Source organism: Ovis aries, chromosome X (genome assembly GCF_016772045.2).
Source record: "Ovis aries strain OAR_USU_Benz2616 breed Rambouillet chromosome X, ARS-UI_Ramb_v3.0, whole genome shotgun sequence".
In the NCBI taxonomy this organism is placed as follows: domain Eukaryota; kingdom Metazoa; phylum Chordata; class Mammalia; order Artiodactyla; family Bovidae; genus Ovis; species Ovis aries.
In genome coordinates this window covers 19,856,636-19,873,692 of record NC_056080.1, presented here as the reverse complement: position 1 = coordinate 19,873,692, position 17,057 = coordinate 19,856,636, and the positions used below count along the sequence as shown (strand labels likewise).

Here is a 17,057-nt window from a genome sequence, read left to right as displayed (position 1 = left end):
AATAGTAAAAAAGATATGTTCCTGGAACTCATTCAAAATGGATATATCAAAATTTCCTTACATATTAGCAACATTTCTTGGGGAGAGAGGGTGGAGAAACTTGATCATATACAGAATTTAAGAATGGGATTTAAAATGATGACAAGTTGATTTTTTCTTCTATAGGATTCTGAAGAGAAGAATCTCTAATAATTTATGAGATCCCTAAAACTCTTACTCACACAAAGTATTAATCACACAGCCCAGGTGATTGGACCCATAATGAGTGGTGTTTCAGTAGCAATAATCCATTTAGGATTAGTTAAAATGAACTTTGTTTATCTTATGATAATTTCACTAACCAGCTACGAAATTTTTATTAGAGAAGCTCACATTCTAGAACATGACTATAAATGCAAATGCAATATTTCTTTCTTCATGGATCATTAATTTTATTTCTTCCAAGTTCTAGTTCCAGTTCTACCCTAAACAGAACCATGAATCCTATCAAACCAAATAAAATTTAACTTTATGTTAAATGCCAAGGGTGAAATCTTAACTCTACAGAATAAACTGAATTAAAACAAAACAGAGAAAAATACCAAATTTTAATTGACTTACTAAGTCTTATGAGATGGTGATAAGCTTATAAATATAATGTCAATTCTAAAATATGAGTTTCAGCTCAGCAAAAATACCATACTATTATACTACAGTATACTATATCTCAGGTATATGTTGGGTTTGTCCAAATGAAGAGAACTATATTCTTATTATTTGAACTACGTAGAAAGTAGTAAATAATATTCAAGAAGGAATCAGTAAGCTGGCACTCCTTAATTTTTTTAAATAAAAGTGTTGCTGCTTACCAAATTATAACTATGAAAGTTAGTTCTTAAGAAGAAGGAAATATAAAACCCAGGCACATGTATTTTCGGCTAGCTAAAAACTTTTCCTGAACAAATTGCCTGGCACTTTTTGTTAAGTCAGACCTCTAGCAAAAAGAAACTGACACTGCAATTAGCTTGGAAACAGCCCTAATGAACCTGGGGCACTGGAGGTTATGCTTCTTTATAAGTGGGCAGATGTTTCTATCAGTCCTGTGACATGAATATTAATGCAGCTGAGATCAGAGGGTGGTTCAATTCTCACCACACTCTCTTTATAGGGATACACCCTGTGGTAGAAAATGGGAAGGGCTGGTATTCCTTATTCTATTGTGATATGAAAGAGGGGCCTTATACCAACAAAGAAGATTTATTAGAAATGTCTATATGAAATACACATAATAAAGCTAAATTAAGAAAAGTATAAACCAAAACCAAACTTTACAGTAGAATTAATTGATACATGACTTGCATATACAAGTGTGTGTGCCTATGAGTATATGTACTCATATTCTGCATTCTGTCTTTTCATTCAGTTGTGTCCGACTCTTCATGACCCCAGGGACTATACCGTCCATGGAACTCTCTGGGCTGGAATACTGGAGTGGGTAGCCTTTCCTTTCTCCAGGGGATCTTCCCTACCCAGGGATCGAACCCGTGTCTCCTGCATTGGCAGATGGACTCTTTACCATCTAAGCCACTAGGGAAGCCCTATACAGATATCAGTTCAGTTCAGTCATTCAGTCCTGTCCAACTCTTTGTGACTCCATGAACCACAGCATGCCAGGCCTCCCTGTCCATCACCAACTCCCAGAGTTTACCCAAACTCATGTCCATTGAGTCAGTGATGCCATCTAACCATCTCATCCTCTGTCGTCCCCTTCTGCTCTTGCCTTCAATCTTTCCCGACATCAGGGTCTTTTCAAATGAGTCAGCTCTTCGCATCAGGTGGCCAAAATATAATAAACCTACGCTTTTGCTCTAAAAAGTGTTTAAGGGAATCGATGAAAAGCTAGAGCACTGCTTCATTGTACTATCTTTATATTTATTTATTTTATTTTATTTTTTTTTTTAATTTTAAAATCTTTAATTCTTACATGCATTCCCAAACATGAACCCCCCTCCCACCTCCCCTCCCCATAACATCTTTCTGGGTCATCCCCATGCACCAGCCCCAAGCATGCTGCATCCTGCGTCAGACATAGACTGGCGATTCAATTCACATGATAGTATACATGTTAGAATGGCATTCTCCCAAATCATCCCACCCTCTCCCTCTCCCTCTGAGTCCAAAAGTCCGTTATACACATCTGTGTCTCTTTCCCTGTCTTGCATACAGGGTCGTCATTGCCATCTTCCTAAATTCCATATATATGTGTTAGTATACTGTATTGGTGTTTTTCTTTCTGGCTTACTTCACTCTGTATAATCGGCTCCAGTTTCATCCATCTCAACAGAACTGATTCAAATGAATTCTTTTTAACGGCTGAGTAATACTCCATTGTGTATATGTACCACAGCTTTGTTATCCATTCATCTGCTGATGGACATCTAGGTTGTTTCCATGTCCTGGCTATTATAAACAGTGCTGTCTTTATATTTAATGGCTCATAGTAAAATTAATGAGATAAATTAGTACTTAAACTTCATAGTTGTGTAAGAATTAGAAATCCTTAGTTTTCAAGATAAAATAAAGAATTTTGGTTAAGTATGAAAGTTCACTATCTACTTTGATAATGAAATTGTATATAGTCATATAATAAAAAATGGACTAAACCTCACTCACACTCACATATGAGTGTTTTCCCTCTCAGTGAAGAAGTCACTTTTGCGATCACATTCTTTTACTGGAATAAATGTGTTTGAAGAATGATAATCACATGGAGAAAAGTCTACTTAATGTGACAATCATTCCTAGCATTTTTAAGGTTTTTTGGTTTTAAGATGAGAAAGCTTTTATTATTCACAATTCAAATTATCACCGGAATGCCTATCCCATGAAGACAAATGTTTTTAATGTAAGAAAAAAAGAAATGCTTAGATGAGTTTAATTAGATAAATCTTTCATCATGAAAATAAGGGGGAAAATGCCATGGCTGTAACTATAAAAGAATGACAAATGCAAAAACTTTTATGACCATAACTTCAAGTGAAATTAGAAAATGCTGATAATTTATACGAGGCTGTGGTACAAAGGGACTCTGATATATGTATTTTCTAACTGATATATCAAATGACTGTGTGACTAGGTAACTACTAATTTGACTCAGAATACAGTTAGAACATTCTGTTAAATTACACGCTAGACTAAGAATCAATTAAAGTGAGAGATGAGACTCTAATTATGAATTTTCCTGAAAAGTATGGAGCATTCAAGCAGTACTACCAAAACAAGTACTATGGTGTTGATACTTCAGTCTCTTACATTCTCCTGTTTTTGTAAATAGCATATTTAAAGCTTTTTATTGACTTCAATCTATTGCCTTCATATCTGCACCACAGATATGGAGGACATATCTATATTCTTGGAGGACAGAACTATATTCTTTAACACTCTTGTCTTCTGAAATACATTTTAAATATGTTGTCTAGGAAATATTGTCTTTACTACAAGTTCCTCCCTATCCAAGAGAAAAGGAAAGGACATAAAAAAAACTGCAGAGATTTGCTAAAAATAGTTTTCTGAGTTTATCTGGACATGTGGCACTCTGACAAATAAGGTCTTTTAAATAATCATTTGTCCTGAATAAAATCTTTCCAATGAAAACAAACCAAAAGAGGCATTTCCTATTTGAAATACACATGCTTTTATTGTTCCTTTTACAGGAATATTTTAAAAGTCCAACACTAGTTTAATTAAAATTCAACTTACAGTTGACTAGGATATCGAATGAATCTGTATAACTGTAAATCAAACATGAGTACAAATTATATATTAGTAAGATTTTTGAAATACCAGCTTAGCAAATTATATCTTCTCACAAACCATGTTCTCACAACATTTAATTTTAAAAAAAGACCTTAAATGTTTTTAAAATTGGCTGTAGTTTTATTACTAGATGACAACACAGGATTTGCAGACATGCCATGTTGTCATGTAGCATTTAGATTGTTAAATGTCAGTAGCATCATAGCCAATAGAATGAAGCATTAGATGTATTAAAGAATAATGAAAAGTAATTAAAAAGAGGAATTTCCATGCTTTGATTTAATAAAGAATTTTAATATTAAGTATAGCTTGAAAACATGAGACATTAAATTATTGTTTTTGAATGACTGCACAACTAATTTAAAAACTGAATCAAATACTTTGTGATTGGTATTAATTATCTCCATTTAGTGCTGGCCTTTTCCCATAATTTTTGTATTCCACAGGCTGGAAACCAGAATGCTTTTGGACAGAATGCATGATGGCACAGAATTATATTCTTCCACCTGCCAGGAATTTCAAATAGGAATTTGGAACATGAAATAGAGATAGAGCCTCCAGAAATCTGAAAATAGGCTTTAAAAGCAACTCATTCTTTTGCAAACTCTTTCTACTTTCTGAAAGAAACATTAATGAACTAACCAAGTGGAAACTGTAGATACAGAGGTATTGGGGGGAAAAACACTCTCTCTCATTATCATCCAAGAAAAAAAAACTTCCTAATTACATACATTTAAGAAGGCATAAAAGTTACCTGTAACTTTGTCATTTAGAGAAAAGTATGGAATGCTCCAAAGTAACCTCAGATTTCTTTTCTTTGTCAAAGAGCCTCACTGATTTTTTTTCACTTACTAAAATAATTCTAAATTGTTACTTTTATATTAGTTTCCTATTATTTCCTATTATATGAGATAATGTTTATATGATATTTAATGTAGAGTGTTTAATACAAATCATGGTTATTGTTATTACTAACTAGAGTACAAGTCTCTATGTTGTTTAGTTGCTAAGCCATGTTCAGCTCTTTTGTGACCCTGTGAACTGCCAAGCTCCTCTGTCCATGGGATTTCCGAGGCAAGAATACTGGAGTGGGTTGCCACTTCCTCCTCTGGGGGATAATCCCAACTGAGGGATTGAACCTGCATCTCCTGCATTAGCAGGAGGATTCTTTACCACTGAGCCACCTGGGAAGCCCACAGTCTCTATAATGTAATGTTTTTTTTTTTTTTTCCAGAATGTGCTCAGAATTCTTAACTGAGAAAATATTCAAGGTGTTCCTTGAGAATTTACTTTCACAGTTTTCATGCACTGAGGTCAGTCTTTGGCTGGAAGCTACACAGAACAAAATGATGGTTAGTTTGATACCTGGGAATATATGGTTCTGCAGGAGGAGGGGGGATGTAGAGATCCTGAAGGGCAGAACTGTCTCTTTTGGTGGGTGTACTGATGGTGCTGGAAGGCGTGGCAACGCTGCTTGTGGGACTTCTAGGTATAAGAGGCTGGTTAAAATGAAAAAGAAAATACATACGCACACAAACAACACACAAACAACAACAACAATGACACATAGTTATCATTTTTAAGTGATCTATTTCTACAAAGTTTTTGAACTTGGCTGAAATCAAGAAGTATGTTATTTAGCACATGGATATTCCTTTGAATCTTCAAAAACAAACAGATTTCCATTTAGTTCCTAACTCACCTTATTGTGTGGCATAATCAGTTAAAGCTATTTGTAAGGTAATAATATCACGCAGTGTTTCATAATGGAGAGATCTATCTCACAGTTAGAAACTTATTTGAATTTGGTTTGTTAGAATCCCACTTTTGAAAGAAAGATAATAAAGACTAACTTCCAAAAGAATGAGTTCAGTTATATCCTGACTGATTATACAAGAAAGATTATTTCAGATCTTTTCCCAAAAGAGATGCATTATACCTCTAAGTCAGTAGAAAGTCACAGATTCTCAGAAAATGTTACAAAAATAGAGTATGAAAGGCTAATATGAGAATATTTCCTAGGAAAATGTACTTCTTCCATAAACAGTACTGTCTTCTCAAAGTCATTTTATGGTACATCTTCAAAAGTATGGTGATTAGTGTGACACAATCATTTCACTTGTCATAGGCACACACATTTACCATTGCTTAAAATAACTTTTAATTGTATATCTATAGATCTTATTTTCATGCCTGTATTTACCTATTAAATAATTTTTTAAAATTAAGATATTCTATTTACTGAATTAAGCAATACATCAGGGTGCATTAACTTATGAACACTCCCAATTCTAAGCATCACAGCATTTGGAAATGATATTGTGGTTTGAGAAATTAAAGTGAAACTAAAATTCACACATGTTCATCTTACAGATATCTGACTGATTAGCTACATATACAATAACATTGAGAAATAAGAACTTCAATGCAATTGCAAACAAAAATGATGATCACAAAATGAGCTGCATCTTCACATGACAAGATGTTGCCATTTTAGCCAGTATGAAAACACTTTTAGGATAGCTGTATATAGACCCATAGTTCTATTACTTTAACATGTATTGCTTGACACTTAAAAAATGGCACAGTACAACTATTTTATATTATGACAATATTTTTGTACAGATAAACAAAATTTGTTCAAAAATCCAAGCATAAACACAATACAATGTAGGTCCCTGGGGCAGGCTACATAGTTTATGGCTCAGTTCATGGTTTCTGACCTTCCTTTTTACACAGCTCACCTTAATAGCTTGAAATCACACATCCTGCCAAAATGACGGTTAAGTTTTAATCTATGTGAAATAGAAATTAAAGAAAGAGAGAGAGAAGGGAAAAATAATTGATAATTTATTTTGGGATTCTAGAATACTTTATCTTACATGATATTTAAAAAGTCTGAAAGTTGACATATCGAAGAATTTTGATCTATTTTGAAAGCATACAGTAAAGGCTATGCTGTTTAACTACATTTAAATATGCTGACTTTGGAATAGCACTAAGTTAAACTATGTGTGTCTTTTAGAAACAAAAATTTTGGCAATGGGAAATCCTGAAATTTATATAGGTAATCAGGAGTTGCCCGTACAGATGAACACCATGAAGCCTGAGGAAATAAAGAATTAAATTCTTTCTAAGAATGTATTACAAGTCTCTCCAATAGATCTTTGAAAGATAGGATCTTTAGGTTAAGTGTGATCTGTAATGTGATTGTTTACAAATTTTTCCTGTCAGGATATCTTATTATTAAATACAAATGACACTAAACAACAAATCTAAACAAAATTTCATAATTATAGAAATGTAAAGAAAACATTCATTACACGGTACATTACTTGCCAACATTTTCTATAACTGATGCACTGAGAGAAAAACGTATATTCAGTATGCTTTTTAAATGCTCTAATATGCTCGTATTTTAAATTATCTTTAACACTATGAGTGAACTTAAAAACAAGTTCTAAAAACATAACATTAAAAAAATAATCTAAACATTTTTTATTCTCTTTCTTCTTTTCTAGGATTACTACTTTAATTCTGGAGACTTTTCTCCTTTTATTTTACCATCTGTAGAACTAAAGATAATTTCTCTTGTTATCTATCCCTGTCCTCCCCAAACAAAGAGGTAGGAAGGAAGGAAAAAAGGAGTAGTATTAGTCAGTGATTACAAGTGAAGTGTGAGGTAAGGACCAATAAAAGTATTTTCTTCTGCCTGGAGTGTTACAAGGATTGTCTATTTAGGGTACTTGATCTTTCTCCTTCCAGGAACTTTAAATATTAGTCATGTCAACTTCCTTCAAATTGATATTTTCTATAGGTTTCTATTTTTAGCACAGATTTGCTATTAATGTTCTCAGCACAGTTAAACTAGCAAAAATGTAGAAGAAAAGGACAGATATACTTAAACAAATAACAGGTTTGATTGTCTCAGCTGGTTCAATTAATTCAAGTCGTTGAAAAAAACAACTTATACTTTCAGAGAAATAAGAAATTAGTCGATTCAGTTAACTCTACTTACTAGTTACTTTATAACTGGTAAATCATAGAAAACATTTAAATTGGGTTATGCTGATATCTAGCTAATTAAATCAGTATGCCTTGTACTAAGTATAAGACACATGATAAATAATAAATTTATTCAGTATATTTTTGTTAAGCTAATTCAAACTAAAAAGTAAACATTATTCTTGAGAATATTTTAAAGAAGACATTAAGCAATGGAAAAATAAAGTATGGCAAAATAGAATCTCCATGGGAAAATGGAAATAGCTACTTAACCCCAAAGGAAATTTGTGATAATTTATAACGCCTTTAAAAAGCTCTAAGTTAGGACAAGAATTGAAACGTTACAAAATATAAATGACAAAAGAATGAAAATGGCATTAAAGAACATTAGAAAGATAGGCAAAATATGACTAAATAAAGCACAGAATAAATGATGCTATTAGTTGAAATTATCAGTGAGAAATTCCTAGGTGTAACAAATGCCATTAAAATTATACCTACCACCAACTATCTAATACACACACGAAGTGGAAAACACAGCTTCCCTCAATCAAAAAGTTCTCTCTGGATTTAATTCAAAATAGACATACGCCTGAATTCAGACAAAAACCTAAGTATGTGAGTATAATAATGCAGAAGGATAGTTTTTCCTACCTTGGTAACATTTACTTTAATAATTTCTTCATAAAATAGTATAAGGAAAGTAGTTTACCATTGTACTATAAAGAATTTCCAATTTAAGGGAAAAAAGTAGAAATAAAGGATAATATTTTTTTTAATTGTTTCACTTTGCTATTTTGACTCTTTCTCTTATAATGGGAAAATCTGCATAGGAAGAAAATTAAGAATTATTATCACTTATGGATAAAATACAAGGGTATTTTAAGACTGCATCTTGTAACTCAAGCAAGCATGAAGCTTCAGTATAACTTGATCCACTTCGGTATGCAATCAAGGATGACATGGATCCATCTTGGATTCTATCCAAGTGGGTTTATTTTCTGAAAGGACCTTTCCACAAAATTTATTTTTCATATCTCAATAGTTCTAATGACAAAGCTTTCCTTCCAGATTCAATGAAGCCCCAACAGGAAGAACATATTTTGCATACATACTGTTACTCTTCTAAAAGAAATCTATGACAGATTTTTTGGGGCACAGGCATGCGTATTTTGAAATATCCAAATCGTAAATAAAATGATCATATATGCCTCTCTTCAAGTATACAGTTATAACCTTAGTCAATTAATGATAAGTTACTACTATGAACAGGACTCAGAAGTATATTATATTACGTACACATACATTTCTCATATTGTCAGTTTGAACTCTATAAATACCTTTAAACTGTATCCCAAAATATGGCACGGCACAAATCTTCCTCTGAATCATGAGTGATGAATTTAGTAAAAAGATCCTACTCCTCCAGTTTAAACATCATTGGGAGGCTGTGATTAGTATAAACTAAAATTTTCAGCTTTTGTAAGGGATCACTGAAATCTCACTTTAAGTCCTCTGATGGCTCAGGGCCTTTCCTTGTTAGAGATTCTAACATCTCTAAGGTAACTGAGCACATCTGGAAGGCATTAATGTACCTCTGAAAACCATACGGCCTTAAAGACTATGAGAGAAGAGCGGCTATACCTAAAAAACTACAGTTAAAGTTAAAGGTTTTATTGGAAACATTTTACATATTAAGAACTCCTGGCAAGCATATCTTAATTTAGTTGTCCATCTATCTGGTAAGTGACCCAGCTTTCATAGAGCTATATAAAGACTTGAATGGAATCAATGACATAAAGACTGCCCCAATGTTAAAAGATGAAAATGGTGCATTACACATTATGCAGTTATCTGTAGAACTCACTAATGCAAATATCACAAAGAGTTTGCTTTGTCTTCCAGAGGGAAAATACTCATTGGAATATGAGTGATTACATCAAGTAGAAAACCTGGCCATTAATTTTCTTCACTCTTGGGAATAAATACAGACTCAACTGGAACACAATACCCCATTATTTTAGCACAGAACATTCACACAAGCCCTTAGTTCAAACACATTTTTATTATAATTCCAATACAAGTACCAGAATATTGTTTTATGTTAGCAACTCTGAGACATCTAAAGAAATGCTCCAGAGAAAATGTATTCTGGATTTTGGGAGGCAAGAAGTTGCAAACAATCTTGTAAATTTCTTGATCATATAAAGAATACTAGATCTAATTTGGAAAATTATTGGGCATAATTTTTCCTGGGTAAGATTTTCTTAAGTATTCAATGATTTGAAAAGAGTCTAAGTAAGAGAAACACATGTATTCTAAATTCTCCCACTCTGTTTTTTTCTCAGCTTTTTCTAAAATACAAATTTATAAATACAAAAGACTTGAGTCTTCTTCTTAAAGCATGTAATCTTCTCTTTCTTATCAGACTACAAAGAAAAAAACATTTTTTTTCAACCACAGATTTGATCAGGAAGCTTTATCTATATAAGTTAAAAACAGATCTATGGGCATAAAATTATGTACATGATTATATAACACACAAATAATATACACTTTAGAATCACATCAAAAAATGGCTTTTTCCAATTAATCATCAAAATTTGCACACTACTGAAACTACCACTAGGGTATTTATGCTGTCCACTCTTATGGGCATAGTTAACACTGCAACATTAAAACTGAGCTTCCAATTTTTTCACCTTACACTACACATTATTTTTAGGATATTAACTAAAGAAAGAATAGGAAGCCAAAGAATAGAAAAACTAAAAAATAATTTTTTATATTAGGTGATTATTTGTAGTCTGTGTTAACATTTTGAAAGCATTTGGTTGAAAACCACAAATGTGATTTAGATCCTTTAATTAATTTGCTTAAACACTGGTGAACAAAAATCTGATGTGACAACTGCTTACAGCTATTTACTAACTTGAGCATGTAAAACATGTAATTGTTTCTGCCTCCCAGTCAGCACAATTACATTTTTAGTTAAAACTTATTTTCTTCTCTAGTGTCATATCTAATATTAGTTACCTTCCTTCCTCCAAAACATGCTTTTAAAGCAAAATTCTCAGAAACATATAAACTTTGCTTCTAATGTTTCTTTGGCCACCCCATCCTATAACTTTCATATTAAAATAAATTTTATTATTGCTTATGTTTTTATTTTTACAGTGACTTCAACCATTCATATTCCTATGTATTTGAGATGTAACATTATCAGTGTTCTTCAGTCGCTGCACCAGTTGATAGACAAAACTGACTACTACGACTATTTGCTTTCCATTTCTTTCTGTGCAAATGTATTTAATTTAAATATCCTGTAAAAATGGCATCAAGGTAATGCTAAGCAATAACATTTAAAGTGAAAAGCACAAAAACCACACAAAAAATGATCACTTCAATATAAAAGACTTATGGATTAGAACAGTCTAGGAGCAATTCTAACCATACAGCTTGATATCATTTTACATTAAAAATGTCTAATGAAACCTGTATCAGTAAATCGAATTCCAGCACTGATTTTAGTGATTATTTTTGAGATGCATTTTCACCAAAAAAAAAAAAGTTGGGTTCCTAAATGTTTAAAATTGTTGATTCCCAGTGATGATTTCAATCAATATTCTCACCAGTGTCCAGCTAATTCTCCCATACATCTCTTTTAAGAAGAAAACAATACCACTCGTGCAAGCTGGTGACCTATGCACGCTAATTTAAGACTACAAACATCAAAAAATATACACTGAGGTTTATCCATAATTCCCCAGGATTTTTTCATTCAATTTCAAGGACTTGACCATAAGCAACCACCATGCTTACCAAAATCCAGGACATTAGTAGAGGGTGCTACCAAGGACATGTTGTAAAAACAGTTCTCAGAAAGCAAGGAATTGCTAGTTTGCTTTCTCAGAATAAAAGATTCTACCTCAGGTAGACCATCTCTACTATATATAAATGGGTGCAGATGACAACAAATTCAATTCCAGATTAAATCTGCTTGTAGTATTTGACTAAAATATCTTTAAGTCTTTCAGTTCTATTGCAAAATATTTGAGAAATCAAGTTTAACAAGAGTTGCCAAATTTCATGAAATGTACTAATGAAATTGCTCTGTGAGCATGAAGTTGAATTGTATGCTTTTGCTTATTTGGCTATAATTCCACAAATGATTTTCAAAAGAAAATCCAGATTAAAATTTGTCACTGGAGTTAATTAATAATAGAAGCTACTATTCGTTTTAGAACGAAAATGACTTTTATTAAAACATGTGTATTCCTCAAAAATCTTCTACCTTAAGGTAGATAAGGTTATATTTTAGTTGTGCAGGTACAAATTATTTCCTTATTAGTTTAAAAAATAATTATTCCTTTGTTAGAATGAAGTTGTTCTCTTTATGAGAGGCATGTATTAGCATCTAGCTCCAAACTACACAAATTTAGCTATACTTTATCTGAAAATACTAAGCCTGGTATCATAAAAGAAAAAGATGAAATGTATGTATTGAGGTTAAATATATGCCACAGATTGTTTCTTTTTGTAAACTCTATTTGAAAAAATTCTTAATAGACTATTGGTATACCCTATGAAGAAATAACCTAATGTCCAATTCTTCACGCTTGAACATGCAAATTTGTATTCAGGTGAGTTAATGGGCATTTTGGCTCCAACACACCAGAAGCAGGACTACAGTAAGAATGGCGCTTGTGTCTGCACAGGGGACTGTTGCTACATTAAGCACTTAAGTTTCACATATGAGGTCCTTTCTTGGCCACTAGGAAAAATATGTAGTCTCAGGCAAAGTTACAAAGAATCCACAACAGCCTGTAAGACTTGATCATCCCACTATTTCTTTGATTTTTCCCCTTCTGGAAGCAGTCTACTTACAACCTCCAGATCCTGGAATCTTCAAGCTTTGTCCATTTTGGTTGTATTCATTCTCTTAAAATCCTAACCAGATAGTTTCCATTATGCTTCTGGTGTCTTTTTGCATTTTAGCACAAGCCCAAGCCTTAATACCAAAATGAAACTCTGTAATGGTACAATTTCAGGTCTTAGGAAGATATGGTGGTGGGAGATTTGGTAGTGGTGTGCTATGTTATAGGACTAATCCATTGCCCTTACTCTTAAGACTTTGTTTTACTACCACCTGTAAATATTTACTTAAAACTACTCTTTCTTCTGCTTCTTAAAGTCAATTTTCAAAGTTGAAAGCAGGGTCTCTCCTTGCCTCCTCCAACCCATTAATAGTATTGTTCATCTATAAAGAGTCGAGCTTGGACAATACATTTTAGGTGAACTAAATGCAGGTGAAATAACGAATTTATAAAAATGTCAACACATATAAGCACTTATGTAAATACTGATTTTATTTTTTTCTGAATTCAGCATTCTGAAAAAGTAAATTTACAAGTATACTCACAGTAACTGAATAGGCAATAAGGAATAAATATACTTAGTGATCTGATGAGGCACATTTCTTGGCATTTAGGAATGAACCTAGAAACAGTGTCTTAAGTATCTATTATAATTAAGGAATGGTGTAGAACAATTTAAAAAATTAAAGTCTTTGTTCTCTGGGTTTAAACACACACACCAAATGTATGTGTAGCAAAGAAAAAAAAGTCTTTCAATTATTTTACAATTTTCTATAAAAACGATTCTTAACTAGATATTATCACTAGCTTAATTCCCCAGTTTGTGCTCGTGGAAAATAACCTAAATGGGGACCAAATCATCAATTTATTTTCTAGAGGTATTCCCTCAAATAGAGTTCATGGATCAACAAGAAATTAGCGTCTTTTTGGTGTTCACTGTGAAGCAGAAGGTTCTAGAGAGAAGCTGTTAAATTTAACCACACATATAGAGAAGAAAACTTAATGGCTGAAAGGGTCTCTTCTTCAGGGTTCCCACCTTTCAGGCTCTGAAGAAGGATCTTTGAGGAAGACATGTCAATAGAAAACTACAGAGTGGAACAACAAAGTAACTTACAACGTAGTGAGAAAATAAAATGATGTGATGGGAAGGTCTGATTTGCTAATCTATGAATTAATGAGTCAAATACTGGTCTCTAAACTTTAATGATCATCAAAAATCTTTGATAATAAACATATACTGCAAGTCAAGTGCATTTGGACATATTAATATAGTTTAAAATATAGTTTTATATATCTTTATTTGAAAAAATAGATTCACATTAAAAATTTAAAGATCTTAATGTTCTTTTTATATTTTTATCTTATTTAAGTATAATGCAACTTTGAGGCCAAGAAGTAGGAAAGTTTTAAACAATGAGAAATCATTATAATCTATAAGGCCATTCATGTGTAATGAAAAATTGAGGATTTCAGGGGGGGGAAAAAAAATCAAGACTGGTGTAAGGTACTAACACAGAACTTAATAGCAGCGATAACAATGACATTTTCATTTATTGCGTTTCTTTTTAATCTGAACAGGAAATGTTCTATTTCAATGGGTGACTTTAATTTTTAAAAATTAAACTTCTATGAAAAGTAATGGTCTTCTGTTTTAAAAGTGCAGGTCTTGTGAAGAGTAAAATTTTCTTCTATGATGTGTTTAAACATTATAGCCTGACTGAAAAGGAAGAAAATGTATTATTTCCTTGTCTTTATCAATCAGAATATTTTTATCAATTCCTAGATACCTCTGGTTCTTAATGAACCTAATTTATCAACATTCAGAGTAACATTTTAGAGTGATGTTTCATGCTGAAGAAAAATGCAGAATTTCTAATGTAACAATTTCCCTGTTTTTGCCTTTGTACATGGTGGAAATGAAAAAAATGATCCATCAGGAAGAATGTAATAGGTACATTTTAATTACTATCTAAAACTTTCTCTACCTACGGTTCAAAAACAACTATTCTGATCTCATGAGCTGATTTAAAAGAATTCTATAAACTATTATCTAGTTTCTTCAAGAAGTGTATATGGATATAACTTTTAAATGGAAGATTATATCACAAAATGAAACCTCTCACTTTCATTTCTATCCACATTTTAGCTTCAAATAACTTGTGCTTTTCTTTGGAATTATGCTTTAAAATGTTTAAAAATTAAGGCAGGGTTCTTTATCATTTGATTTTAGTTATAGTGATTTTGAAATTTCATCACAATTAAGCCTATTAGGATCAGCTGTGAAGAGATCATTTCACAAACAAATTTTCAAAAGCATACAAGATTAATCCATATGCTGCTGAGATGAGGCACAATAAAGAAGCATTACTGAGATAATCTATGGCTAAAATGATGGTGTATGACTTATGATTAAGCTTCATTACCTGCAGAGCAAGGGGCTTCCATCTCATATTTTTCAGTAAAGCTGGTGCTGAGGTAAGCATGCTCTGAGGTCGCTTTTTCAAAGTTAAGATAACACCACTCGGGTCCTCTCGTAGTGCATTCACCAAATTTTTCAACTGCCACCCCACCTGGTAACCAGCAAAATCATTACAATAAAATTGAGGTACAGTATTCAAAGATTTAATGTTCTCCCCCTTTAATAAGATTAGTAAGAAAAAAAAGAAAACCACATAATTGGTGTACCATCCTATCAGTTTTCAGGAGCTATAAACTCAAAAAGATATTTTATTTTTGAATTGACTAACCATGTTATTGCATTAGAGTCCATATCATTATGAGATAACAATGGACATTTACAAGTCAAAGCAGAGACTAAGATGGTATCCAACCAATAGAATAATTTAGAATTAAAAGAAATTATGGCATTATTAATGCTGCACAAGGTGTAGATCCAAGCTTTGTTCACAACTTACAATTTAAGAATCCGCATGCCTGAAACAAAGATTTGGCAATGTCCTGAACTTACAAATTAAACCACATGCTTGCTCATCACCATCTTTTAGAGATATGTGGTACTAGTGTCCCTAAGTGAGACTGACATTACACTACCAGTAGCTAGTACTGACACACCAAGGTGACATTCTGAGCGTGGAAGACAGGATTGATCAAATAAACCTTTAACCACAATATAGAGTAAGAAATGACAAGGTAATGCTACTCCAATGCAGCAGCTATTGAAAATGTGTTCCAAAAGACTCTATAAATTTAAAATAAACTAAATTTAATGAAGCCATCATGTGATATGTGGATATCACCCCAAACATATTGTATAATTAAACAGAAGTACTTGATAAATGTCCAAAAACCTGACTCAACTGTTATCCATGTTACATTACTTATTCTTTTACATTATTGAATATTTGTTAATTTGCTTTTAAGACATACTGGTTATGCAGTTATTTGAAATCCTAGAAGTATTCTTTAAAGAAACACATTAAAAACATCTATTATTCCAAGGTTTAAAACAATATATTTCACATTTAAGAGAGACAACCATTTCTTCCAACTCTAATGGATTAGAAATTTATGCTACATAAATTATATAAATGTGTTATATAAATACAGTGGGTCAAAATTTATCCTGGATTGCAAGCAAGATTCAGCCAATGGTCTGAAAATGATCTAGTTTCTTCCTAGGCACCCAAATGAAAGGGAATGGATGCCTGTGCCTATTCACCATGTTTTTGCCTGGGAGATAATGCTCAAGCTGTAAAGAATGAGCACTTTCATCCAAATTAGCACAGATCCCAGAGACTATGATGAAAGAGGTACTCTGGACCACAGCCACTGAAGGATAATGAGATACTTTAGTTTATATGACAGACCATTCATTTAAACTACAGCTTCTACTCTAGCTAAACTGAGCGATGGTGAAGAGAAAGAGGACAAAAAGGAAGCAAGATATTATAATGCTTAAAACCTCAGGGTCTCAGGAATCAAAATGATCATTATGATACTTGCCTAACATGAATAACAGGCTGTCAATTTTTTAAAAAATCACTTGAATGTGGATCAGCTACAGCAATGATATTGGTCAAATGTCTCCCATTATATATAAGTGGAGATTATTACATCCCCAAAGGTACACTGATTCTGATTCTTCTGATGGCTAAGAAGTGTCCTTACAGCCATTTCTATGAGCCAAGATCAAAGCAAAGTTAGTTCAAATTCAAGTATTAATTTTGCTTGCCAAAAAAATAAGTGAGCATATTTTTGAATATCAGGTTTGGAGGGAGAAAACATACTGTTTATACAAAGAGTTTATGAACAACTTATTAATGATAACCACATTTTATCATTTATTTTATTCATTTAGATAATTGCTAATGATACTAAAGCAGTCAATATTGCTGTAACCTTCTTTCAGCCTATCTACTC

General features: G+C 32.4%; 1 protein-coding gene across 8 annotated transcripts in view; it reads right to left on the bottom strand.

Annotated features, from left to right (window-relative positions):
* Positions 1 to 17,057, bottom strand: part of CNKSR2 (connector enhancer of kinase suppressor of Ras 2) — a 286,492-nt gene that overhangs the window by 113,759 nt on the left and 155,676 nt on the right. For 4 of the 8 annotated variants that reach the window (XM_027963027.2, XM_027963028.2, XM_027963031.3 and 1 more), the window contains exons 9-10: positions 15,101 to 15,247; positions 5,161 to 5,294 (exon numbers count right to left, since the gene is read on the bottom strand). In XM_027963027.2, coding sequence (XP_027818828.1) covers positions 5,161 to 5,294; positions 15,101 to 15,247 — 281 coding nt within the window. The remainder of the gene's footprint in view (positions 1 to 5,160; positions 5,295 to 15,100; positions 15,248 to 17,057) is intronic. The other 4 variants (XM_027963029.2, XM_027963030.2, XM_060407735.1 and 1 more) reach the window with 1 other exon arrangement.